General features: G+C 47.9%; 7 protein-coding genes across 7 annotated transcripts; 3 read left to right on the forward strand and 4 right to left on the reverse strand.

Moving 5' to 3' along the window:
- Window positions 1–7: 7 nt before the first annotated feature.
- On the reverse strand, window positions 8–6609 carry N7481_002487 (type I polyketide synthase; the record flags this gene model as incomplete). The annotated part of the gene is made up of 4 exons (XM_057261706.1): window positions 8–40; window positions 123–4201; window positions 4223–6270; window positions 6320–6609. 4 exons carry the CDS (start codon window positions 6607–6609, stop codon window positions 8–10), a joined length of 6450 nt encoding a protein of 2149 aa, XP_057126638.1.
- A 1085-nt stretch (window positions 6610–7694) lies between these two features.
- Window positions 7695–11305, forward strand: N7481_002488 (uncharacterized protein; the record flags this gene model as incomplete). Its single annotated transcript, XM_057261707.1, has 7 exons — window positions 7695–7728; window positions 7782–8888; window positions 9127–9380; window positions 9428–9550; window positions 9610–10374; window positions 10421–10675; window positions 10724–11305. 7 exons carry the CDS (start codon window positions 7695–7697, stop codon window positions 11303–11305), a joined length of 3120 nt encoding a protein of 1039 aa, XP_057126639.1.
- Window positions 11306–11933: 628 nt separating this feature from the next.
- N7481_002489 (FAD-dependent oxidoreductase) lies at window positions 11934–13261 on the reverse strand (the record flags this gene model as incomplete). The annotated part of the gene is made up of 3 exons (XM_057261708.1): window positions 11934–12002; window positions 12052–12642; window positions 12689–13261. The coding sequence occupies 3 exons, from the start codon at window positions 13259–13261 to the stop codon at window positions 11934–11936; spliced, it is 1233 nt and encodes a 410-aa protein (XP_057126640.1).
- A 1438-nt stretch (window positions 13262–14699) lies between these two features.
- On the reverse strand, window positions 14700–16752 carry N7481_002490 (3-hydroxybenzoate 4-monooxygenase; the record flags this gene model as incomplete). Its single annotated transcript, XM_057261709.1, has 5 exons — window positions 14700–14827; window positions 14879–14999; window positions 15074–15223; window positions 15273–16178; window positions 16231–16752. 5 exons carry the CDS (start codon window positions 16750–16752, stop codon window positions 14700–14702), a joined length of 1827 nt encoding a protein of 608 aa, XP_057126641.1.
- A 1558-nt stretch (window positions 16753–18310) lies between these two features.
- Window positions 18311–20535, reverse strand: N7481_002491 (L-ascorbate oxidase; the record flags this gene model as incomplete). Its single annotated transcript, XM_057261710.1, has 6 exons — window positions 18311–18524; window positions 18592–19704; window positions 19863–20029; window positions 20085–20159; window positions 20217–20308; window positions 20370–20535. 6 exons carry the CDS (start codon window positions 20533–20535, stop codon window positions 18311–18313), a joined length of 1827 nt encoding a protein of 608 aa, XP_057126642.1.
- A 904-nt stretch (window positions 20536–21439) lies between these two features.
- Window positions 21440–22552, forward strand: N7481_002492 (Kelch repeat-containing protein; the record flags this gene model as incomplete). Its single annotated transcript, XM_057261711.1, has 1 exon — window positions 21440–22552. One exon carries the CDS (start codon window positions 21440–21442, stop codon window positions 22550–22552), a length of 1113 nt encoding a protein of 370 aa, XP_057126643.1.
- Window positions 22553–24192: 1640 nt separating this feature from the next.
- On the forward strand, window positions 24193–26855 carry N7481_002493 (fungal specific transcription factor domain-containing protein; the record flags this gene model as incomplete). Its single annotated transcript, XM_057261712.1, has 13 exons — window positions 24193–24271; window positions 24324–24364; window positions 24443–24994; window positions 25080–25106; window positions 25291–25381; window positions 25440–25461; window positions 25513–25594; window positions 25684–25765; window positions 25825–25829; window positions 25881–26084; window positions 26140–26606; window positions 26663–26751; window positions 26806–26855. The coding sequence occupies 13 exons, from the start codon at window positions 24193–24195 to the stop codon at window positions 26853–26855; spliced, it is 1791 nt and encodes a 596-aa protein (XP_057126644.1).
- Window positions 26856–27110: the final 255 nt, after the last annotated feature.

Consider the following 27110-nt stretch of genomic DNA (forward strand, 5'->3'; position numbering starts at 1 on the left):
ATAAATATCAATCCAACACCTTATGCACCAATGATGCGATCTAGAATAGTTGGCAATTGATTTACCTGTCCGGGAATGTTAGTATCTGCACATGCGTGAGGGATAGATACGGGTTAACTTACCTTTGGTTCGCGTATCATTGTGAAATGATTGCCCTCCATGAAATCCACGCTGATGTTTTCCGAGCCAACCAACTTCTCCCATCCATAGGTTCCGAGGCTCTGTCTATCATCAAGTAAGAACTTGACACTCTTCATCTCGGCATCAGATCTCGGAAACTGCTTCTCATCCGATTCCGACACAAGTCCGTCGCTAGCCCATATGATATGTGTTCTTGGTGCTTCTTCCGGGTCCATGGGATATGGCATGAAATCGGCAAGGTTCTTGATTGATGCCTCGAAATGGGGGATCAACCAGTTCGGCGCTGATCCTTGAACCCCCAGTAATCCCAGTGAGTCAACGAAATGTAGCAGCTCAGATGGCAATGGCTGCAGATTGATTGGACAAGGCGAGTCGATCAAGAGGAGAGCCTCAATCTCTTCTTCGATTTCAGTCAGTTGGCATGCCACGGCATACGCCAACACACCACCAGCAGACCATCCGCCGAGAATATATGGACCTTCGGGCTGTCTTCGCCTAATTTCAGAAAGATACAGTGAAGCAACGCCGTCGATTCCGGTCGTGTACTCGGAAGGAGTTTTCATGAAAGGGCAATTGAGACCGACGACACATAGATCTGGTGAAATTTTGGGAAGAGCAGCATATGAGGTTGCCGAGCCTGATCCGTCCGGTAGAAGGAATAGAGTCTTTGACGCAGATTTAAGACTGCCTTGCAGTACGATTGATGTTGCAGGTCGAGTCGACTGACTAATGTCTTGCACTTCCAAATCGTCATCAGGCTTAGCGCTGGCTGAAATCACCGAGCTAGCAGTCAAAGAGGTCGTTGATGACTTCGCATCATCGTTGACGCTGTATGGTGTAGTGGTTCCGGTCTGCTCGCCACTGCCCATGAGAGATGTAATGGCTAATCTTGCCTGGTCGACAGTAGGATAGTCCACGAAGAACGAGGACGAAACGTCCATGTCCAAATCCTCGCGAGCTCTCCCAGTGATGGTAAGTGACATCAAAGAGTCAACACCAGCTTCAGCAAATTGCTGCACCTCGAGCAGCTCCGCCAGGTCTATACCTACCTCTTCACAGACGATGGCTAACAGCCCATCCATAGCTTCGCTGGAAGATGGATTCGCGGGTGCGGATTCAAGAGGAATCTCTTTGAGCGATTCAGTGTCATCTGCATCTGCCGTAGCCGGGTCGTCGTCTTCCGTGGTAGGTGTTGTGGCTTCATCGGAAGAACTGTCCGTAAGCTCCATGATCACTGCTTTCACCGGGCCAATTGTAGGGAAATCTGTGAACAGCGAAGACGGGATAGCCTCTAATTCAAGTTCCTCACGAAGACGTCCTGTGATTGAAAGCGACATGAGGGAGTCCAGGCCAACATCAGCAAAGGTGGTGTCATCTTGAAGCTCCGACGGCTCCACACCCAACTCCTCGCCTAATAAAGCCAGGAAATCATCAATGATTGCTTTGTTCTGCTTTTGGGCCGCAGCAACTGGAGTCTGTGGCTTTTGACTGGCTTTAGTCACAGTCGACTCTGGTTTCTGTTGAGGCACAGACTTCTTGACGGGTTTCGAGTCCTTGACATGCTTGTCTTTTATAGCAGCCATTCGAAAAGAGGAAGATGCGACTCCCTTGAGAGGAGGTAAGAGTTGGTCGACGACAGCTCGGGGGATCGCCTTGAACTTCACACCTCCTACGAGCGCAACCATATCTTCTCCGTCAAAAATGTAGACATCGCCTGACATGGTCGCTTTCTGGATCTCGTGCATTTTGACATAATTGCTGTAAGACTTGTTGCTTGATAGAGGTTGAGCAATTTGTAGATGATCCCATCCGTGAGATACGAAAACTTGCTTTTTGGTGTCCGTGGCGCCGGATCCGTTCAGAATAAATCCCGAAAGATGGGAGATATTGTCGATGAACCGAGGGTCTATCTCAAATTCACCATAGTCATTGGACGGCTGGAATTCCAATTTTGAGGTCGCTTCGAGGTTTTTCTGATCCATGACTACCTCCTTCATTCCATGGTATTGTTTGTCGTACTCAACAAAGCCGGAGAAACCTTCGTAAGCTCCCTTGCGGTCGATTTTCTGATACTGGTGACCTTTGACACCATCGTTCATCACGTTGATCCGCGATCGGACGAGATATGCCAGTCTCGACCATTCTGCACGCCAGATTTTGGTGTCTCCATACTCAACATTACAGGTAGCATGCAACACTCCCAAGCTGCCGTCAGCAGAGACGCTGTTATAACTGATCTTCAATAATTTCAGAGGTTGGTCGGCTGTGGCGGTTATTCTGAAGACTTGCTTCTCCTTTTGATCACGACCTTTGGCGATCAGGGGTTTCATGATTTCCAGAGCACGCACATCCATGCCGATGCTTTCTGTCTTCTTGATCTTATTGTAGATGTAGCCTGCCAAAGTCAACGCCGACTCGGCGTAAACACCTGCTGGACAAAGAGCTGATCCATTCACCAAATGACCGGTCACTGCATGGTTTAGATCAGGATCAGACAGATCTGATTCGGCAACAACAGTAATCTTTGTTTTGCCAAAGTCTTCCTTGGTTACCTTCTGCACAGACGGTGTTGACAAATGGCGCTTCCGACGCTTTGGAGCGGCTGATTCGAGAAGTTTTTGACCTTTCGTCAGACACCAATTGTTGTTGTAGTCGAGCCAATAGTTTTTCTCTTCGAAACGGTAACTCGGAAGAGCTAGCACGGTGTGAGAGGCTTCGTACTCACGATGGACTTCTTCCCATTCGATTGAAAGTCCCCTGGAGTAAAGGTTGCTAAGTGTGCCGGACAATGTTCTCCATACATCTTCTTTCTGGCGGAGCGACGGCACAGTCAATGCCTTGCTTCCGAGACATGATTTGATGAAGGTAGAGCAGACAGGTGCGGGACCAATTTCAAGCCAGATTACATTGTTATCAATGACTCTTTTTGACTCGGCAGCTTTGAGGGCACCCATGAAGTTCACGGCTTCTCGAGCTTGGCGGCACACATACTCCGGTCCAAAGACATTGCCTTCAGTTACAACGTCCCCGAGTAGAGGAGAGATAACGGGAACATTTGGGGTTCCGAAATTGACTGAACTTGCTGCCTTTCTATATTGATCAACGATGACTTGAATCTGTGCCGAATGGAAGGCATAAGCTGTCGATAGCAAGGAGCACTTGATGTTGATGGCCTTGAGTGTTCTCGAGTAAGTCTCCATTTGCTCTGCGGAACCGCTGATGACAGTCTCATTGGGGCCATTGATGCAAGCGACTTCAATGTCCTTATCACCGAGAGTCTCTTTAACAGAGCTCGCAGATGCCGCAATGGCTAACATCTTATGACTGCCCGGGACGCAAAGTTCTTCGAGAAGTTGAGCTCTTCGTCCAACCAGATAAATTGTGTCACTGGCAGATAAGACACCAGCTACATTCAGTGCAGCGTACTCTCCAAGGCTGTGACCAAGAACACTTTTTGGAGTGATGCCCCAAGACTGCCAGAGCCGCGCAAGTGCCATCTGAACGCATGTTTGCCCAAGCTGGAGTGCAACTGGCGAGAGTGAACCGACTTCCTCAGAGCCGTCTATGAGAGGTAAGAAAGTAGGGAAGCCCTGCTTCTGACCAATTCTGTTGAATTCCATCACATCGTTTCGGAAAGTTTGCGAGTCCTCAAAAAGTTGTTTTCCGAGAGCTGCGTAATGCGAGCCTTGCCCTGTGAATGCAAAAGCGATTTTACCAGAGTTTATCGGATCAGGTTTAATCGCCTTAGGTTGGGTTGACCTCAACAATTTTAATGTTTCCGAGATGCTTCTCACTGCGTAAGAGACACGGTTTGGGTAGTGAATTCGTCTGGCAGTGGTTGTATATGACAGCGCTGGCAAAGATGTGTCCGGGTTTGCTTCGAGATAAGATGCGAGTCGGTTGATATTCTGGTCTAGAGAATATGCTGATTTGGCGCTTAGCGAGACAACAAAACTTGTTCTGGGATCTCTGCCCCTGTTGGAACAAGAGATGGACGATCCTCCAAAAGAAGACCAGTATTCCCCCCCGAAGCGCCGAAGTTGTTCAAGTAGGCGCGTCTCTTTGCTTCACCAGGGCGAACCCAGGGGGGTTTCTTTGAAAGCAATTCGAACACCTCGCTCGTTTAGGTCATGGGGGAATGTTTTGTTCATGGTAGTCTTGATGCCAACATGGGCAGGGATAGCATTCTTTTGCATCATAATGACAGTTTTGATCAGAGATGCCACGCCGGCAGAAGCTTCACCATGACCAATATTTGACTTGAGTGCACCGACATGCATCAGTTGATCTGGTTGACGGCGACCTTGGTCGCGTGGAGCAAAAACATTTGTGATGGACTTCATTTCAGTTCCATCACCGGCCTGCGTTCCTGTGCCATGCATCTCCACGTAACTGACATCAACAGGGTCCACACCTGTATGACTCAGGATCTTTCTGTAAAGGAATTCCTGGGCTGGTCCATGAGGCCGAGTGATTGAGACTGCCTCGGAGGAATGATTTGTTGCCGTGCCTAGAATGACAGCCAAAATTGGATCGCTATCAGCCTCTGCATCTTCTAGCCTCTTCAATACAACTGTGCCAACTCCGTCACCACGACAGAAGCCATCTGCGCCATCATCAAAAGTTTTGCAAGATCCGGTCTTGGACAAAAAGTGTGCGCGACTCAAACCTGCGAAGAGATCTGGCGTTGTCATGACATTGAGTCCTCCGGCCAGAGCAGTATCGCATTCCTTTGCCAATAATGACGTACACGCCAGTTGAATTGCTGCAAAGCTGGACGAACAGGCTGTGTCAACGTTGTAACTTGGTCCTGTGAATTTGAAATGATAGTTGATTCGACCAGTGGCAAAAGCTCGAATCGTTCCCGGGATATAGTACATGTCAATCTTCTCTGCGGCGTTGAGTGTCCGCCAATCGTCACTCGTTTGTCCATAAAAGGTACCAACCCGATTCAACATGGAAGATGGCGTTCTGTCAGGTACAAAACCTGACATTTCAAGAGCTTCATATGCTGTCACTAGTGCAAGTCGTCCCATAGGATCTGTTTGATAGGCTTCGCGTTGGGACATGTTGAAGAAACGTGGGTCGAATAGACCTGGCCTTTCAATAAAGCATCCATACGGAGTGTGACTAGAATTGAGACTTTTTCCAGTGGGATCATAGTGCGCATCAATGTCGAAACGGTCGGGAGGAACCCGTCGATGTAGGTCCAATCCCTGCTGTAGCGTACTCCAGAAGCTTTCGAGATCGTCAGAGTTGGGGAAGCGACCTGCCATTCCAACGATCGCAATCTTCTGAGCTCCGTTCAAAGGCTCATAATCGGGGGTTTCCGTGTGGAGTTGCCCTTCTGTTGTCACATTTAGAGAGGTCTCTGCTCTCAGAGTTGATGCAAGACTGTGTATCGCCTGAGAAGGCCCAACGGAGAAGATTTGGCAATCCTTTTGTGGTGATGCTGTCGCAGTTTCTGTGACCGTGCTCATGACATTCTCAAACGAGAGCGGTCGAATCAATATATCTCTCACGATATCTACCATAAGAGTATCAACATCCAAATCTGGAGAGTATCGAGTTCCGACGCCTGAGATGACGGGGATGAAGAACTTCCTCTTTGCATCCATGTCAGAGAATGGCCGCAACACTTCCGCAACATCGTCATCACTGTATAGATGTGGTGCATGGAAAGGTGCAAATATGTCAAGCGAGACTGTCCTGAATTTTTGAAGGTATTCTGAATGCTGAAGTAGAGAGGAGGTAGTGTCCGGGGGCCCACTAATCGAAACCACATCTTTACTGCTCGCGCTTATGTAGGCCTGATTAGCCCTTGGAATACCATTCGATTCGTTGAATTGTGTCAGGGCCACAATCGAGGCCTCTTTCTGGGCCCCTATTATGAGTGTTGTCCAGCTCTGGGCGACGGCAGCATCGCCATCCTTCGACAATCGTTGAGCAGCTCCATTGACCTTGGCGCCAATCCGGAAAGCTACTCTGACGGTTGTCAAAGCATTAGAGATCAACTGTAATGTGTCTTGACTGGTAGCGACTGATGAGGCCGACAGCAACCCAGTACAGAATCCAGCGAAAGCACTATCAGAAGGGGTAAAATATTGAGATGTTTGGTTGCCGAAAAAGCTAAATACTCAGTTAGTTGTGATCGTAGATACTTTATTAATGTGAATACCTGATGATAGTTGCCAATTGGCAAACGCAAGTCAGAGTAGTCTCAAGGATCTGATTGCGGGATCCTGAGCGACGGTATCGTCTGACAAGATCCAGCACATCTGTGAACTCTGGAATCTGCACGCGCACGTCGCGAGCCTGTCGGCGTACCTCATCTCTCAGAACCTTGTTAAGCTCTTCCAAGAAATGCAGGAGGAGAACGTCCTTCCTTCGCTCACAGAGTCTTTGTAGTGACTCTACGAAGTCACCAGTCTCATCGCCAAATATATACAGCTTCAATGATTCCGTCATGATGTTGTGATGGGAATTTTACCAGATGATTTAGACAAAAAGTGTGATCGATGTTAATTGTTTGGATTCCTTCAAGTTGAGAGTCTAGAATCGAAGCTCTGTTGCATCAGTCTGGTATAAATACATATCACTGTAGTTCACAAACACTTGTTCTTGCGGCTGTTGACCATAAGGGTCTATGGCCAAGTGCGCCTCCCAACATCATGCACGCTTGAACCGAAACGCCCTTGACGTAGTTCTTCGGATCGTAGATATCTCGTCATCTGCGGTGGACCCCATATGGAGCCTATAAGGCAATGAGCATAGTATATCAGCTCTCGGACCAGGCGCGGAAACAATATTTAGCCACATGTCGCTCGGGATTTATGGTATACTAGACCCCTTGAGGTTGGGCTCAGGTCGATGTAGACTCCACATTCTGTGACATCAATACGTAGAGAAGTCCTGATGGTCAACCTAATAGTGTTATCAGACCTGTTGTCCATGTTGATACGAATCTTGAAAATCCGATAGCCGGTAAAAACGACATGTAACATTCTGGAGTAACTACAGTGGCGTTGCAAAAGTTTGAAACCTCCTATTTCCGAACATTATCGACCGCCTTCTAATGGCAGACTAGTAGCTACCTGAGCTGGAATAGATTGGCCAATCTATTCCAGCTCAGGTAGCTACTTGTTCCCTTGGGAAGGCAGGGATCAGGGCGGTCAACAAAGGAACACCACTGTAGTCTAAATTCTTTAGGCCACCCGCCCTGTATCGGAATTACCGCGGATGCGATAAGGTCGTTCGCATCTCGGCTACTCTACTACCGAATAAAACATGCGAAAAGGTACTGCTAATCGAATTCCGAAATTCCGACAAGAGACGGAAACACACTTTGCGTAAAGAAATGTTGCTGAAGCTCTGTTAAGGATTGTGGCTTGCAGGGATGGATATGGCGCGATGCCGCTTCGGTTGATCTGCTGGAAAAGTTAACCGAGACGGAAAGGTTGAACAGAACCCGACAAGGCAACTAATTAGAAGCCGAAGCTAGCATACGTAAACAGGATCGTTGAGTAAGTCTTACGCTGCAGCTCAGCCTTCAAATGAGCGCACATAACAGACACAGCATCCAGAATGGTATCGACGATATTTGAGAGGAGAGAGGATCTTGAAACTGAACATGCATCAAGCACAGAAACGGCCGAGCCAGAGGCTTCTTGGATCAAGAGCCCCTCAAAGCAGTGGCAATGAGCTATCATGGACGAGCTTTCTCAAGTTGGAAGATGATACATGGCTCTATGACCAATTACTATTCGGCAGCAAGACCTTTCCAGTTGCTGGATACGTGGTAATGGCCGGTGAATGTATGCGGCAGCTGTCAGAATCAAACTTGGAGTTCTTCTCTGTGAAAGATCTCTCCATTAGCTCTGCTCTAGTTTTCGACTCAGACGACAAACTTGAACTGCACACGAAGCTTCGACCACAGGGCCTGAATGAGGAAAACAAACAGTGGTATGACATCGAGATTTATTCCCACAATGGAGGCCGATCGATCGGGCTGTGTACCGGTCTGGTAGCACGGGAGGCTGCTCTCGACACAGAAATGCCGCAAAATCTTACTTTGAATGGAGATTCCCACAGGCCGGTCAGTTCGGACTATTGGTATGATATGATGGCAGATCGTGGCATCGAGTATGGCGCCTCACAGCGAGGCCTCAGCGATATCTCGGTAGACTTCACAGAGAAGAAAGCTAGTGCCACGATTATGCCAATGCTCGATACAACGAACTCTGTCGTTCATCCAGTCTTCATCGACCACTGTTTGCAAGTCTCGATGATCGCAGCTTGCAAAGGCCAAGGTCGGCTCTTGGCCGATCTGTCTGTTATAACATCAATCCAGCACCTTGTTGTTTCCAACGACACGTGGGGCAAGCTTAGGGTCAACGGAGTGGTGAACCCGGGTCACTCTCAGGTTTCGACGTGCAAAATTTCCGCTTTGAATGAAAGTGGTCTTCCAATCCTGAGTGGACAGTGCAAAATCACCCCAATCCACGACTTGGAACGGCAATCAGGCAGAGAACTGTATTCTTTCATCAATTGGGACACTGATTCAACTTACCACAACTTGAACCAATTTTTGGCACCCTTTCAGTCTGATCTAGACCCAGCTGTCGCCCTCGAGCGCTTAGCTCTGCTCTATGCTCTGAGGTCAGAGGATATTGGCGCACAAAGCCAAACATACCCGAAGAGAATTCTGAAGATGGTTGGCACCAGGAGAAAAGGGGAAATTCGGTCTAGTACCCGATGTCTCTCCTTTTGTCGAGTGCGAGCCCAGCAGTCGTGCAAAGCTTATCAGATTGCTCAAGGCTCAAATATGTGAAACGGAACTCTCTACCCTCGGTCTTGCGTTGGAAAGGTGTCTCACAGACAATACACCATTCTCGAGAAGCGACAGCGAGAGACAGCTACTACTTGATCAATTGCATCCACTCATCCGGAACAGTGGGACGCTATGCGAATCAATTCGGCTCCTAGCTCATAAGAACCCCAAGCTGAAAGTTCTCGAATTCGGAAGTGGCACGAAAGATACCACAAACCGAGTGCTGAAGGCTCTTCGAACTCAATTTGATGAGCCATTGTATTTCTCCTACCTGTCCGCTTCGACGTCACTTCCAAAGGAGAGCCTCAGGGGAAACGGCAATGCTCAGCCGCTCTTTTTCGACGCCGAGAAAAGCATTGAAGAGCAAGGATTGAAGGCGGGGACTTATGATCTCATAATTATTACTGATGTAAGAGTGGCGAAAATTGGAAAGGGCTTTCGCTAACAAATATCCAGTTTGAGGCATTGGCGAGCAATGCAACAATTGGTGTAAAAAGCCTCAAACAGCTGATTCATCCTCAAGGACATGTAGTACTTCTTGAGGGAGTTCCAGAACCGGAATGGTTGTTGGTACTGAAGGTGTGTGGGACATCTATGGATGAAACGACAAGAAATATAATGCTGATTATAATCTCTAGGATTACTTGGCCGAAGAGTCACCAAATGCGTCAACTGGGTCTAAGACCAAGTCTTCCTTTGAAGATGTGTATGCGGCACTGACGGAGAATGATTTTGTATTTGGCAATCATGATAACACATCGACCTCAGCGCCGAAAGTTTTTGCGCAGCTGAAACAATGTGTGCCTGAAAGTTCATCGGAAATTACGGTCATCGGTCCGGCGTATCATCTTCCTCTCATTCGCGAAGTTGAAAAGACCTTCGGGGACCATAACATAAAGTGCTTGAAAAGCACGATAGATGAAGACATACCACCTAGCCGAGACATAATGGTATTTGTCGACTTCGACGAGCCATATTTGTACAACATCACAGAAGCTGAACTGTCTCAATTTGTTAAGCTTGTCTCAGTCATGAAAGGCAAAATGATCTGGGTTACCCCAAGTGCCCAGATTCATTGCAAGAATCCTAACTCATCTATGATACTCGGACTGATGAGAACAATCAGATCTGAATTCAACAAGGACATTACCACGGTGGAGCTGGATACGAAGCGCACGATGAATGTCAGCTTGAGCAAGTCGCTCCTCAAAATATACAAAGGCCTCAGTCGTCGCACCAAGTCGAAAGACCTCGACTATGACTACGAATACGCGATTGTTGATGGAGAAATCAAAATACCGAGGCTCCAATGGACAACAGCTGAAGCAGAGTATGCTAATCTAGCCACGCACTCTGCTGCACACGATGTTGGCTCTCAAAACCCCAGTCCTATCACCGCTATGGTCCCTGGAACTGTCCGGTTTCGCTCAAACTGCTGCTACCTACTAGTCGGGGGACTGGGGGGGACTCGGCCGGATGATCTCGACATGGATGGTAGAGAATGGGGCTCGGAACATCATTTTCCTTTCTCGCTCTGCCAAGGAAGGGCCTCAGACTACGCCTTTTTTTGATGAGCTTCGAGCTCAAGGATGTACGGTCACACCATTTGTGGGCAGTGTCACAAATATGTCAGATGTAGAAGAAGCCATTAAGCAAGCGACGACTCCAATCGCTGGCGTCATTCAGATGTCGGCTGTTATGCGGGTACATTTATCTACCTTTGATGTTAAGCTTTGCTAACTGGTGTCACAGGACAACTTAATGTCACAGATGACATTCGATGAGTGGCAAACAAGTGTACAGCCGAAGGTTCAAGGCACTTGGAACCTCCATCATGCTACCCCTTCCGCTGATTTAGACTTTTTCTTGCTTTTTTCCTCAATCTGCGGCATTACAGGTCAATGGGGACAGGGAAACTACAACGCGGCAAACTCGTTCTTAGACGCATTTGTCAACTATCGTCATGGCCAGAATCTTCCGGCCTCAGTAATCGACATTGGTTTCATGGGAAGCATTGGTATGGCAGTGAAAAGCGAAGGTCTCATGAAGAATTTGAAGAGAAGTGGTTATTACTTCCTCAATGAGCGGCACCTCATCAATGCTTTGACTATATCTCTCGCGCATTCACGTCCTGGAGGCGATCGATTTATGCACCGAAGTCAGCTCGGTCTTGGTATAAGATCGACGAAGTCCATGGCCACCCCTACATGTCGGGTTGCTTGGAAGAAAGATTCTCGGATGGCTATATCACATCACTTTGAACCTATTGGTGGAATCGGAGATCACCAAGTGAAGAATCTCCTGAATTGTGCTTATAGCACCGGGAAAGACTGAGATTGGAAAGTTTCTTGCGAAATAAATTTACTCTTTCAAAAAATAATATTAAAAATTTATTAAAAGTTGAAGGGAAATTCCATGACTCCACTTACCGGGGTATTAATGTAATATGTTTGGCTAAGTAGTATTGTAAAGAGCAAGGGTTGTTACTAGTGTTTTGATGTCTTACGTGAAGAAAGTCGACTTAAGGAGTCGCCTATATCTAGCTTTCGTCTTTTCTTCTTCTCCTCCTCTTCTCCTCCTCCTCATGCTATTACTTTTGTCGAATCGTTCCTACTACACTTTCGGATCCGATTCTTCGTATCTTATCTGCGAGTATCTGAGCATCCTCATAATAATGATGAATATTCCTTTAAGAGGTACTTTAACTCTCAAGGCTCTATTCATGGGCACTACATTAAGACGCCGAAAATATTTGGCACAGTATCATAGATAGATAATCGCATCGCTATACACGTCAGGATTTCGCAAATTAAATTCACTCCTCTATTAGTGAAGTCTTTGTCCCACAGAAATGCTCTATCATCTACGGTTGTCAGTCCCAGAAAGAGAGCCAGGCCAGAAACAATCTTTAGTTCCAGATACATAACTGCCAAGCCACCGAATATCGTATAACTTCATTACTTCAGAGAGATGCTTTCCCCTTGCCAGCAGTGTAATATTGAGTAAAATCATGAAAAATCCCGTAAATGTGCTGCGATAAATGAGACCAAGTCGACAGATGTTTTTGAATGTAAACATACCCTGTCAAAATCGTCTCTGATCTTAGAATCACCCTGCATACGAGCAAAGGTGGCAAGAACTGGGTCCTTGTCAAGGATCGTCTCCGGATCCGAAGTTGAGACTCGCATGAAGTTGCTCGTTGAGACCGGGTCCGTGAAATTCGTGTAAATGGACCTACGCACCTCGTCGTACTTGTCCAAAATGCTCTGATCCGCCCGACCCATATGAATCCCTATGAGGCACTCGGATAATCCTATCGCATCTGCAAAGCCTCCTGTCAGACCTAAGCCGCCCCACGGATTGCAGAGATGCGCAGCATCGGCTGCCAAACAGATACGGCCCACTCGATATTTCTCTGCGGATCGTTGATGTAGTCGATATGGACTTATGTTGAGAACAGTGTAATCCTCAGGCTTGGGGTGGCCGGGAAGCAATTGCTCGAAACGGGCTGGGTGATCATCAAGAACTTCACGCAAGGTTTTGCTGCCGTCTTCTCGGTATGAGACGCGCCAAAGTCCATCCTTCGTCAAGCGAGCAATAATATGCCAGTCATTGAGATCAATGAAGGTGTTGAGATCATCGTAACCCCAATCGTCGAATGGATAGTAGATCTGGATGCGTTTAGTAAGAAATTCGAGTTCTCGAGTCTCCACCTACGTTCGTTGCGACCATCTGGTCGTTCCAGGTCCTCCCGGGAAAGTCTCCGCCAAACAGCGACTTGCGTACTTGGCTAGTGGCTCCATCACAGCCACATACAAAGTCTGCTTTGATAATCTTCTCAGTTCCACCATTCTCGCGGACTAACACCCATGCAGAGTCTTCGTCTTGCCCGACATCCAGAACCTGACAACCCCATCTCACGGAAATGTTGTCATTTTTCTGTGCATGAGACCATAAAATCTTTCCCAGAGTGTCTATGGGCAGTACAGTCGTAGCATCTGGACTCTTCGACGGTGCAAAGTCTTCAATTGTCACGATCGGTGTGCCATCAGCCTTGCGAAACGTCGCATTATTGGGGACAAAGCCGGCACGCCGAACGTCTCCCAAGGCTCCAGCACGCCTGAGTATTTGTATGCCAGGAGCAAAGATATGTGCAGCCCGTGGCTGAGAACCTACCCCGTCTGCTTTGTCAAGCAGTGTCACGTGTATACCAGCCCGGGCCAGGACCAAGCTCAAGGAAAAGCCACAAGGGCCGGCTCCAACGACGATGACCTTGATACAAAAGGTCATTGCTGCCTGTATTTGGAAGGGGGCAAGTGACTTACATGCATGGCAAGTGGCAGGTTGATATGAGATTCTTGGTTTGGAAAGCGTCTAACTGATTGCTCTACTTGATGTACTTGATTATTCGGAGGGGGGAGATCACCATGGTCTGCAGCTTCGATTTATGCGCTTTGTGAACCCAGCTCCCCGCTCTAAACGCGGAAACTCAGACAATCCCCAAGCGTCATACTCTGCCGTTATGCACTGCCAGCTTGCGTCACGGGCAGCAAACATTTCATGTACTCCTTAGTATTCGCATATGCAATTCTCCCGACAAAAACCTCGTGTTCATTGGTTCGCTGATCGGCGAGTACGCCGGGTTTCCGTTGACCTCTTCGGCAATACGGACTCGGGAATGCACGTCATCCTCAAATTGTCTTGAGTTGTGTCAACGAGAGGGGCTAAAAGTAACGAAGTTCAAGTTCTTACAAACAAACGTTTGGGGTAGACGCCACTCCACCTGATGTGCCTGTACGAGTACTCGTAGCCGGTCGGCTCTGCCCGACCCACTACCGACTTACCCCGGATCCATCGAATCTCGGCTAACCGAGATTGCTGACTTAATCACCGTGGAACCGGAACTCCGAGTCTAGGTACAGAGGTCGCCGGAAATCAAAAGTTTGACCTTTTATTTATTGATTTTGCTAGTCTAGGCGCTTACTACCTTATTTAGATTAGTTTAAATTGTATACTCGATACAGATACCCCCCACCTGGGCACTATCATACTAGTAGTATCAGGTACTAGTTAGTATATCCCCTACCGCGGGAATATATATCCAACTTGAACTTGAATCACACGCCCGGGGACACCTGTAGTTTGCGAAAAGTCCCTCCTGCTCAACATGCTACTAATAGTTATCCATGGTATATGTTATTAATAATCAGGCAGAAATGTTACTACAAAAAATCGAAATCTGACGCATTATTGATAAAGTATGCCCAGGTGCTTGGGAACCAAGGTGGTTCAAGTTATCTGTTAGTTTACAATGAATACTGGTGCCAGTGACAAGTAATGTACTCTCTTCCTCGTCCCGTGTCAGAAATTGGTATCACCATAATTCTGTAGATCTGTTCCCGTCACAACCCATGTCAGGTGTATCTAGTAGGTTTTAAGAGTATTTTCAAGCTTCGATAGGCCTCGAGTAATAGAGATTGTGGATGTCGATACTGCCGACAACTCCGGGAGGAAACACCCTCATATTTATGACAAGGTGGAAGAACTTCATTGCCAATTACTAGTAGCGGTGCCTTCGATGTTACTTAGGGAGTCAAGACCTTGGTGTATAACGCCATTTTCTAACACACGACGAGAGGAGGGGTACATTCAGTGTCAACATCCTGCCTCATCCTTCGACGTAACCATTCACATGTCCTTTTACGCGGCCATTCCTATATCCGTTGACTTATCCGCTCGTGTAATCTTCCACATGCTGACTCAAAGATCCATTTATCTGTTCCTTTTCCTGCACAAATCTCCCGAAGAAAGTCTCAATCCCTTCATGGTTTTTCATATCGAGGACCTTTGAAACATCTGTCACAGATCAATATTGAGTCTGAAAGGAATTAAGGCAAGTTTACTTACATTGATCTGGACGGACAATGGCAACCGCTCCCTGTCCAGGGTCGATTCCATAAAACTCGTATGCATGACCGTGGCCGTTGTGATAACTTTCGTCATCAATGTAGATTTTGTGCAAGTCTAGCTGTGACATTAGCAAGCTAGACCATTGGTAAGATAAAAGCCATCCTTGCCTCTAATTCTGTATTCGCCAGTTACAGGCCAAAAAGCATCTGGTATCTGTTCTTGTAGTATCTTCAGTCTCTCGCCAGAGAGAATTACAATGACCTCGATGACGCTGTCGATGTCCGCACCGGGTGGTAGGTATTTCTGGATCGGCCCATGATTTGAGAACAGGTATGTTCCAAGCTGAGCGACGTATTAGGATACATGTGCTTCTAGTCGAAGCGTGACTCACCTGATTTAGCTTTGTAGAGGCTAGCTGCTGTCGAATGTCTCCTGGAAAGACTATGATTCTCCACCGCCCATCAGAGGGTAGAGCATTCACAGACTTCATTACTTTTGCATCGCAGAACCGAACCACCTGGACACCCTGAAGTCGCATTCCAACTTTGAGATTCGTGGCCACTTGCTGATTACTGCCTCCGGCCTGAGTTATTATAGAATCGTCATAGGTGACCGTCAGTCCGGCTGTAAAGGCCTCTGCTTTCACAAAGACTTCGCTGAAGTCAATCTTGCCGTTAGAATCAACGACACCGCCGTCTTCTTTGGCTATCGAGGACATCTGTTGCGCCCAGACTTTATCCCAGTTAATCAGCACATCTGCTACCTTCTGCCGTTCCAGGACATAGGTCTCAAGAAGTTCGGGCCCAGCATAGCCTTTGAGGACGGAGGCTAATTTCCAGCCGATATTGTACCCATCCTGCAAGCTGACGTTCATACCTTGACCTGCCTTCGGAGAATGCGTATGACAAGCATCCCCCGTTAGAAAGACGCGATTGGCTTTTGAGAAATGGTCCGCGATACGCTGGCCAATAGGATAGGCTGACCACCAGTATACATCTGCAACGTCGAGTGTATACGGTTGAAAGACTTGACGCGAAGCATGTTGTATATGTTCAAGTGTTACCTCTTTCGCTTTGGCCCCTGTCGTGAGCTCCACATAGACTCGAACCATAGAACCACCTTCTCGAGGTATGGTAATAATGCTGCCGGCGTCGGATTGTATTATACATTGTTTCCGGATGTCGGGGAAGTCCGTTCGTGGAAAGACATCCATCACGCCCCAAATAGAGTCGGAAGATTCTCCAGTCATGTTGAAGCCCAAAGACTTCCGGACAGCACTATGGGCGCCATCGCTTCCCTGTAGATTGTTACCTTTAGTGTTGCTAATAGCAGGACACATCGTAATGTACCAAGCAATACTTAGCTTCAAGCACTTCCTCTTCACCACCGTTTTCAGTTACAATGGTCACCGGATGAGCTTCTGGATCCTTGGCTTTCTCTTCATCAACCGTGACTTTCACCACCTTGTGTCCGTAGTCAACCTCCTGTTGATTCAGCCTCATCATAGCTTCTAACCACATACCATTGAACCGTGCTTGGTTCAAGATAACACGTGGCATATGTGACAGGCCCGGTGTCGTGGCGTGCGCACTTCGTTTGCGCACAATTCCCATGCCATGTCTTATAGGGTCGGAGCCCCAAAATGCCACTTCAATATTGTGATAGGCTTCTCTGAGCAGTTCCTCGGCCATGCCGAAACTTTCGAAGATTTCCACAGATCGGACTTGAACTCCATCTGCTTGCCCAACATTCAGTGGCCCAGATCGAGACTCAAGTATTTTGCAGCGAATTCCGTATCGTGCTAACCATGTCGCTGCTGCAAGCCCAGCGGTGCCGCTACCACAGATGACAACGTCAAATTTGGAACTCATTGTGTTGTGGTTTAATTGATACTAAGGAGAGAATGCTGCGATAGCATCTGGTATACTTATGGGAAGATTTGAGAAGAAGAGTTCGTGCTGACGATTAAGTTCACATTGTTGCGGAGACAACTTCGTACTTGCCTGACGACTGATCTTTGCATTGTTTGCCCTACCCGATACCAAATCTAAATGGCGGGCACAGATATCAGTGAGTAACAGGTCTACGCCTACCGATCGTTCCGCTGGACATCATCTTTTCCGAACTTAGCCGGTAGATATGGTGTTGTAAGAGAGATTGTCGAAGAGCCTCTGGATGCAGAGATGGCTTCAGCGTGACTGGATGAAGCGGCTCCTCGGTAAAGTACTCCATCGCTCTGACATCATCCATATGGGAGTAACGCCGGATATTCTCGTCGAAGTGGTGAGTTCGCCGCGAACTAGTGGACCGAATCAGCCCGTTATCCATACTGAATGTCGTTTGGTTCTCTATGTGCTGGCTGGGAGACGTGGCCGACAAAGACTCCTGCATGGTTGATTCCGAAGTATGTATCAGCTTTGATATTGGTACCCTTGCGTAGTCGGAGGTCAAAATTTCTGCATGCCCGACACATTTCTGATTTTCCGAGTTTCCGAGACGCAATGAGGGCGATCTCTAACAGAGTAAATATGTCGGGATTTTGTGGTAATGTAACTTCCACACTTGCGAGACTGATACTTCCATCGCATGACTGAACCCGCCTATCGGGTGAATGTCAGAGTTATGGGGTGGCCTCTGTGATCTCTTGCTTTCATTCTAAGACGCCACAGATGTCATCCACCTGGGGTACCTTGCGAATTTAGGCCACCAAGGCTAAGCGAAGCCACCTATTTCATTGCTTATTCCCGATCTCCTAGGCTAGCTTATAGGGACACGCAAGCCAAACTCTGCTAAGAATAGAAGTAAGCTAAGACCAGATCTGCATGAAGAATCGGCAAGCCCAAATACCCAGTGCAATTTCCAGGGCAGGGACAGACTAGAAGCAGACCTCGGCCTGAAATTGGACACAGTAACACCACTCCTATAGAGCCTGAAACTTGAGGGCCCCTACTATACAATTATTCCGTCTCTGTTAAGACCTCGCTAGCGAGCACTACGAAGCCAGAGCTTTGAGCCTTTTGAATGATTCATGCTGGACACCGGAAGCTTCTCCCCTCCACAGTGCTGTATGGCGCGATTGACTGATACCTTCATGTGTGGAATTATATCTCCTTTTGCGACCCTTCTTATTTGAAAATACTGGCATCGTCTTTTTTCGGTCCGGGTCGGGAGCCGAATTCCGACTTTTATAAGAGTACCTTGCGAGCCGATGAATGAAGCCAATCAAGAATCGATGATAAAAAAATTCACTGAGATTCATTATCAAGACACTCTACAACTTACAGAAGATTTAATAGATTCAGGTTCAATCGGCCACTCTCGATCCGAGTCTCAGACATACTACATTAATTATAATTATCTTCTCACTAGGGTGACAGCCCTCAGATAATACCTTGCGTTTTTTTCCAATTCTGTTGACATCTTCTCCCTTTATCGGATGATCTGTTGCAACCTGTCTTCGAAATGATGTTGCACGTAGGGATCGTAGCTAGCATTGCCATATGCATCACCTCCGTAATTTAGATAGCCTTCCACAGAGCCCGGCGATACTCCACGTGTGATCTCTGATGCGTTCCCCATCATCCACACAGTCTGCATTCCCATGATCATATGCTGAAGTGTGTGGCAGTGTACCATCCACACCCTGGAGCGAAAAGAACACGGTGTCAGCACACAATGTCTTTCCCCAAACGTGAGCGAAAGAGTCTTACCCAGGATCCTGAACATGTAATCGCCAAGCCCGCCATCCTTGGTCAGTAAAATTCTTATTCTCGCCCAAATACTGACCCGGGGTGTATTTGTAAAGCATGGTCGTATCTCTTATCACCGGGTTGTAACCCTTCAACTTCTCCTCGTTAGCTGTCGCATTGTACGTCCCAGGCCCGCTGCCAAGATCATAGATGTGGCCGCCATGAATATGCCATGGATGAAGGTCGAAGCCGATGACCAGACCATTTGGCTGGTTGACCATGACAATATCGATGACTTCACCAACCTTGGCTACGTACACGTTGAGGTTGGGATCCCAACCCCCATTCTTCTGCACCGTGGTCTCGTAATCTGGTATTGCTTTGTCCCCGCGCCTGAAGATGTCAACCAGATATGGGGTCCCTCCCTGGTGCTCCTGTTTCCAGAATGGAGTGTTTCCCCTGTGTTGATTGGTCTCGGTCCAAGTGTGGTTTGATACAGCCGCATACACGCCCTCCTTCGCGATCAGCTGGAGCGATGTCAGGGTCACCGTCCGGTCTACCTTATCAGCGGTTGGGAACCCGTTGGGTTCCAAAGGCTCAAGAACATACTCTAGCCAGTCGTAGACCTTGTTCGGGAGGGTCAGGGGCTGTTTCTCGGGAGGCACCAAATCTGTAGTCTGGTTGAAGGCAATATCACTGGTGGTGTTGTACGCGAGCAGCGCGTAAGAAGAGACGTTCATAGGTCGATAGCGTGACTCCATCTGGATCCAAAATGCACTTTTTCCAAGATGTCGTAGCTCATCCTCTGTCTTCGTGCGGAGAAGGAAATCGAAACGTTGGCCGGAAGCAATCTGGATGTGTTCCGTTTTCGCCAGCTTGGTGTATTTCCCATCTGCAGCCATGACAGAAAGCTCTTGGTGGTCTTCGAACCCCAAAGTCACGAGGTTCAGAGCTGGTCCACCAATGATTCGCATCCGATATGTTTTGTCGGGATCAACCTGAATCGCTTCAGGGCCACAGCTTGACACGAGGGATGGATCTGGCATGACCCACGGCTCAGGTGTATCTGTCTCATTCGCACTCATACCAGGGAAACTATTCCCATTCATAAGTATTGTCGAGGGGTCGCCAGTCCTGGAAAAAGTGAGCAAATCATTCGGAGATCAGTTTTCACGGTGCTCGACCATGGGCTGACGAATTAAATTGCGACTAACCATCGGACCACATCATAGGGCCTGAGCAGCTCAGTCTCCGTCATCGAGTCGGTCTTGTTGTAAAGCTCGGAAATAAACATGATGCGTTCTTCATCGTACGTAAAAGGTGGCAATTTGCCGTGCTTTTCTTCGACAATTAGAGGTCCTGTTGCAGATACTGCTTGGAATCCGACATGGGAATGGTAGAAATGAGTGCCAGCCTCGCCGATTTTCGGCCAGATTTCATAGTCGAAATATTCTCCCGGCTTTGTGGTTGATCAGTACATCTTTTCTTTCATTCCGACCTCTCAACGGACTCACCTTGATGGGCCATTGGCTTGCCTGAGGCGAACCATCGGAGAATGGAGCAATGGACTGACTTAGACCATGCCAGTGCTGTTGAAATATTGTCAGGGGATACTTGTTTCATAGTTTAAAGAGATCTTTTAATACCATGGTAGTATTCTTCGATTCCAGATCATTGCATACTCTCACCCAAGTGGGTTGGTCTTCTCTCAAGTAGATGGCTGGGCCTGGTGAGGTTCCTGTTGATAATTCATAAGCATGCCTCGCGGCGACTATGATGGAAATGGGAGCTAGACTAACCATTGACTAACGTGCTGGGCCGGGTCACACAAGCTACAGGGAAAACTTGCTCAGACACTCGGAGTATGTGATCAGGTTGGAAATCAGAACCATGAGTTGTATACCGCGAGGCGGCTGTCGACCAAAGAGCTGTCAACGCTATGCAGACTTCAAGAGTTGAAGGCATGACTCGATCTGGAATCTCCAGATTGAATAGAGCCCCTGTAGGTGGCAGATCAGAGAATAATCCGATGATAGATGACACTCAGTGTCTGGTATGCCTTTTCTGGTAATGCAATTCTACGGAGCACGAATTAAATCGGTCGAGGAGCCACTAACCCGCGTCGAAGTTGCTTTGGCCACCGATTAATGAATTCTGACAGGCCTGAGAGATGACATCAGTCGACGGTCGTATCGAGTTTGCATTCTTCGGAAGGTTTCAATGCTCGGCCGGTGGTTTCCAGCCTTGGCGCGACCGCGATCAGGACGGATATGCTCCCACATGCTGCGAAGCGAATCACATCTTATGCTCTGTCCAAAACCGATCGCGGTAAGATGGGCCATCAACGGAACCTCGAAAGCCTGGGGTGCTTTTGGCAGGCCTAGTGGTTTCGGATCGAACATTCTTCCAACACTGAATCACTTCGGCTATCCGGTTATCAGAAATTTTGGACCCTCTCCCGTCCGGCAATGTGCTTATCTCATAGCTGGATCGGCACGTCGAGTGGAGCTGTAAGATTATCGATGTGGAGGTTCATGTATGACGATATCATGCAATAACCTGTCGGTGATCCCTAGGACTTCTGGCACTTGGCCGAAACACTACCATCCCCAAACGACAATCAATGATGCTACTGTCTGGTATTTCATGTGTTTTCAACCTCGTGGACTAGTAGAATGCGAGCAGATTATTCACCATATGCTTCTCCAATTCCTCAACCACCTCTACACTTCAAAGGTATTGCTGGTCCGGCCTCTCAAACTAGCGCCAATCACGCCGCTGGCTCCGTGCGCTCATAGTTGACAATCAAACACGAGAAATTTATGCACTGCTCAATTGGTGCTTCTTGAATTCCTGTCATATTACAAAGATGCTTTCGACAGTGATTACATCTCTCCTGCTTCTCCTTTCTGCCTGTGAGGGTCTGCCAACCCACGGGACGCCTCTTTCTGGTAGTTGGTCAACACTGCCTAACATCACGCGTGATGGCTTGGAATACCCTCGCCAAGAGCACGCAGCGGTCCGGGTTGGCGACGAGATCTACGTACTTGGAGGTATTCTGCCGTGGAATGGCAAGGAATACGCTACCACCGATATCGTCCAAAAATACAACATGATAACCAGCACTTGGACAGAGACGGCTTCCATGCCTGTGGCTCTGAATCATGCCAATGTCGCCGTCGTCGATGACAAGATCTACTGTCTTGGCGGCTTGGAAGCACTCGATGAAACGTATTGGAATGCGACAGGCAGGTCGGCGGTCTATGATCCTGCCAATGACGAGTGGAACGTACTGCCTAGCATGCCCGAAGGACGAGAAATCGGCAGTGCGGCAACTTTGGTTGTTGACGACACCATCTATCTCCCCGGAGGACTTGCATACACAAACATTACCTATGATCAGGAAGGAACAGTGTCCCGATTCACATCGTACAATGTGAGAACCAAAGAGTGGTCGATCCTGCCGGACCTGCCTGCTCCGCGTGATCACGCTGGTAAAGGCATCTATCAGGATGTGCTTTATATATTGGGGGGACGAGCATTTGGGAACAAAAACGTAGTCTCCACGGTGTTTGGATTCAACCTCACCTCTCACCAATGGTCGACAGCGTATGAGCCCATGCCTATTGCGCGTGGAGGAGTCGCTTCTGCTTCTATCGGTTCTCAGATGTTCACGGCAGGCGGAGAAGGGGACCGCAATACTCCCACTGCCGTTTTCCCTGAGATGCAGGCTTATGATGCCGCCAAAAATACGTGGATCAAATATACAGACATGCCTCTACCAATCCACGGGTCTGATGCTGTGGTATATAAGGGTGAGATTGTGATTCCGGGTGGAGGCATTGTGACGGGGGCGACTTTGACGGCAGTTGTTCAGACATTCAAACCCCCCATCCAGGATTTGGGAGAGGAGAGCATGACTCTGATGGTTATGGTATATCAAGTTATTATTGACTTACCTTGGATGCTGTTCACGAGATGATGGCCCGTTTGAATGCCTTGAGTGAATTTCCTCAACGGCGATCTGGCTGTGCTTTTCATAGTCACCAATTAAATGTCACCAAAAAGTCCTGGCAAGACGTTTCTGTCGTCATTGACAGATTTGATTTGGCCCTTCTCCTCGCGGAGATAAATCGTAGTTAAGAATGTAAGAGGATATTACCGTACATTGGCCTTCGTTAACCAATTTGTGAGTTCCATCCCTCCTGGTAGAATAATTGAAGCCGAAACAAGACGACAACTTCAACGCGAAGGATTTTCTGCATCAGATACTCTATTATCCATCCATGACAATCAATGACTCGGACTTTCCCGATTTGCTGGAAATACTGAAGCCTATGATACTCACGGGTCCTTTTACATTTTTCCGATAAGCATTGCAGAACCACGACAACTACCCTTGCAAGATACCATGTCATCACGAGCTCCAATCCACACTTCTTTTACCGATGCTCGAGCACAAGCAGTGCATTTAGCATCATTTGATTAAGGACTAAACTTAACCTGGCTCGAAGGCCATATTACGGATACATTAGAACAGTGAATCACAACGTACGATATATGGCAAGGTTGAGTGGAGATCCCTCTGAGTCAGTTAGATTAATCGGTAACATTTACATACAGCCAAAGGTTAATCCTTAGAGAAAAGGGAGTGGCAAGGAAAGAGCGCCCGAGCGACCATTTCTTTATCCACTCGAAAAACCCTTCCGGGGACCCATTGTCGATCAGTGACAAAGGTACCTTAAAAGATACGAACAAAGCAATCATCGACGATTACGAACAACTAGTCGCACGCACCCGCGAGGGCCTAGACCCAAACAAAGGCTCCCAGAAGATTTACGACCACCAAAAAGCAGTGAGGCTACGCCCACGTGCATAAGTTCAATACTACGCCGTTACATTGAAAAACCTTGCGCCAACACCTGGTTGGACTGACGATCATATTGAGGCGCAATGTTAGACAGACTAAAACTACGGTTACGATAAGCACGCATTTACACATGAGGATATGACGCCACCTTGCCAGAGCATATTGAGGAAGCCACATGCATCAACGACAGTTTTTACGCTGTATAAGTAAAATATCGCCCCGGACGAGAGATCTCCGGCAGTACGTGATATGTACAACTGCGAGAAACTCTGGAAAGAGGACACGAGGCTGCAAATTGTCGATCGCATCAAGGATCTCGTGAATGACGTTAAACTCCCAAAGATACAATCAAGAGTGAATCCCTGTGGCTTAACCGAAATAGGTAAGTGCCCCCACTCTCACCGGCGCGGCCCGCTGGCTGAGAGTGACTGTGGGGCCCTGCCTCTGTATTTAGGCATTACCACGGGTGCTAGAAAGCTCCGTGTAGCCGGCCCGGCCCCACCAGGTAAGCACTAGCACTAGCAAGGGAAGTATCTTCAGCTGCAGGGAAATCATGCATGTTGCGACAGCAGGATTCAGACCAGCATATCTCGTCAGCGTGGCAAAGCTGATGGCGGGAAATATTGTTGAAAAAAACCCCCGCCGGTGGCCGGGGCTTTATTCGATGACTCCAATAACGTGGGCCAGTCCCAACGCAAAGGACAACCACGGTATATTCAACTGCTCATTTGCCCACCACAACTTGTACAACGATGCAAGCAGACCGTGACCGAGCTGAAGTCTCTCCTTCTTTGAGGAAAAAGAAATGGATGTCACGGCGCAGAGGTGCATGTGAGATGTGCAAGTCGAAAAAAGTCCGCTGTGCGTAGCTCCACCCCTGTAGTCGATCTGATTTTGTTGACTTTGGGTATGACACAGGCGATGGTGCGACGCCATGTAGATATTGTAACGTGAGGAAAATTTCCTTCAGACACGTTAGCATCGGCTAATACGTCTCATCAGTTGCATGATTTGGAGTGCGAGTACCAGCTCTCGAAGAAGCAGCAGATCTCCAACAAGCCTCCGATAGCGTCAGCAACCGAGGAAATTTCAGTAGAGCCGTGGCACGCAGAGAACGACAACTCTGGACTTGCTACACTCGCTCCCTCGCCGAACGACATACAGATACTGCCAGAATCAACAGCCACACACCTTGGAGGAGCCAACCTTGTTTCCGGAAATGCAGGCAGTGGGCTCCAAGACATGATGTTTGATAGGTATGCTCAAAATGATTTCTCGGCTGCATCTATGGAGTGGATTGGCAGTGACAATCTAGGAGCACCGTTTTCTGTCGACATGAGCAATATGAACGGGCTGGGAATGCTACCTTGGTCACCCCCGAAAAACACCTATCCGGAGGCCAATTTTGATATCCCGTATCCAATCGAACATACTACCGATGCATCAGCAAACCTTCCCTCAACCTCACAATTCGAGCTGAATTTACCACTGTCTCCGACCGGACCAACGAGGGCCAGATATGATGAGAAAATGTGGGAAGAAGTTAGTTCAAAGGTAAGCTTTGATCAAGAGGCGATTCGTTGCAACTGTTCAGCAAGTGGGTGTATGCAAACCAGTTGAGCTAACACAGTGTTTGTAGATTGCAATTGGGAATCTTCCAGGGACGGTACATGTGACTCTGATACAAAGACAATTGCTAATGATGTGGGAGTTAAGACCATAGCCCGAGAATCGACTTCTCTCTGACGGCAATTTTCTCGATACAGCGTCAGCGAATCGGAAATCTAAGCCGGACTGAACAAGACGAAGTAGATGGAATTTTCAGACGTTTCTCTGACACTCAGTCTCAGATGTCATTCGGGGTCGGCGGTGAGCAATATGAGAGCACCCATTCACGCTGGTACTGGAGCGACACTGCATTGATTGAAAAGTGCAAGTCTGGTATGTGCCTTGTTCACGCTATGTGGTTCAGCTTGTCGTCAAAATCTAACTTGCGTAGCTTGTTTCGAAGAACCACTTGGGTACGTCGCACCTTCCGTATCATCTATCGCAATAATACTGAATGATGCTAGCATTTCCACCTTTTTGACGAGATCGCATTTCGACAATTATGTCCAACAAGCAAGGGAGTCGCCATCTATTGAGGGCGTAGCAGTGAGACCACTGATCGATTCTGTTATGGCTTTCGGGTTTCAAGCCCTGGCCACAAGGTCACAACCCTCTGCAGGTTCTGATGTGAGCAGGAAGGCGATCTCTCGAATAAGAATGGCATTAAGCTCTCGCGACGCCGTGCAGCGATCGCCCGACACACTCCTGAAGATGCAGGTAAGTGAGCAATTCCTAACGTTAATTTGGCCACATGTTGACTGATCAGACAATTTTAGCAATGGTACGATAAAGGAAATGGTTTTTTTCCTTTCAACAGCTAACCAACCTCCAGACGACAATTTCTGAGCAAATCGATCGCAAAATTTACACTGAACTGTTATCATACGCAGTCAGCTGTGCCAGAACCCGAAGATTCATGAATCGGGACTCGGTATACATGGCCATGACAAAAGAGAAAGAATACCTTGCAAGAAGGAGTCTGTGGTACCTCTACTCGATCGAAGTCGTCCATTCCATACGCGATGGAATGCCACCTGTAAGTTCAGGTATGCAACAATTTTTGTTCGGATTCCTCTGACAATCTGAAACAGATCCTCAGCCGCGACTGGACTGACTATGCGCTTCCCGAAGTCAGCAAGGACACAGATTGGCTGCGCATCCAATGTCAATATGCCAACGCTCTCAGCTCAGCAGTCAATACGCTCTACAGTCAAAGGGCTCTTCGCCAAACTGTGGACGAGCGAGAACGAACTCTGATGCAGGCACACAAGGTCCTCGAAAGCTGGAGAACAGGTCTTCCAACACATCTGCAGAATATCCATCGGCATGAAACAGGGTATCTCACCCTTGACGACCAGAAGACGCGCCATTTGACCTTGACCATGGTTCACACGTATCATGAAGCCATATTTATCATTTTCTTTCCATGGACCGGAAGCCAGTCCAAAGGACTAGTCTCGGAACACTATCGCAAGACGATCATGGAGCTTTGCGTAAAGTCAGCCCAAGCCGTGTTAGCCATCGCGTCCCGAATCTCAAGCTGTGACATACTCGACGGGTGAGAAAAGGACATATACCCCAAGGATAATTAGTTGGCTAATACTAGATCTCTAGCAAGCTTATCAATCTGATTGCCGTGTCGATCTGTGTGACTTTCTTGGATATTGTGAGTACCGGTTCCAAGAAAAGCTTGCCATACTTAAGTATGTGCTGTGGAATTTTCGGGAGTTTGAGCTTGGACAACGAATTGCCATTAGCCGATGCTCTCAAGCTTACGCAGCTCGCTCAAAAGTCTGGGAAACCCTGATGGGCTAGGATTGGAATGATTAGACTGTATGGCGGAGTTCAGGTGACCGATGATAGACGACAAACAAGATATGATAAGACGTCACACCATAAACGATAGACAACGGGTTGCAGGCGTCTGATGACGGATGACAGACCAAAAGCCACAGTTCAGGATATTCTTGACAGTATACCTTGCAATTACGTTGCACTGAACATTCCACGGAGGGGCAGGGGTCGGGAATTTTTGCACAATCTGACTACCATGTTTTCACAA

Source organism: Penicillium waksmanii (genome assembly GCF_028829765.1).
Source record: "Penicillium waksmanii strain IBT 27052 chromosome Unknown utg000002l:1.0-3326099.0:1.0-3328782.0, whole genome shotgun sequence".
Lineage (NCBI taxonomy): Eukaryota > Fungi > Ascomycota > Eurotiomycetes > Eurotiales > Aspergillaceae > Penicillium > Penicillium waksmanii.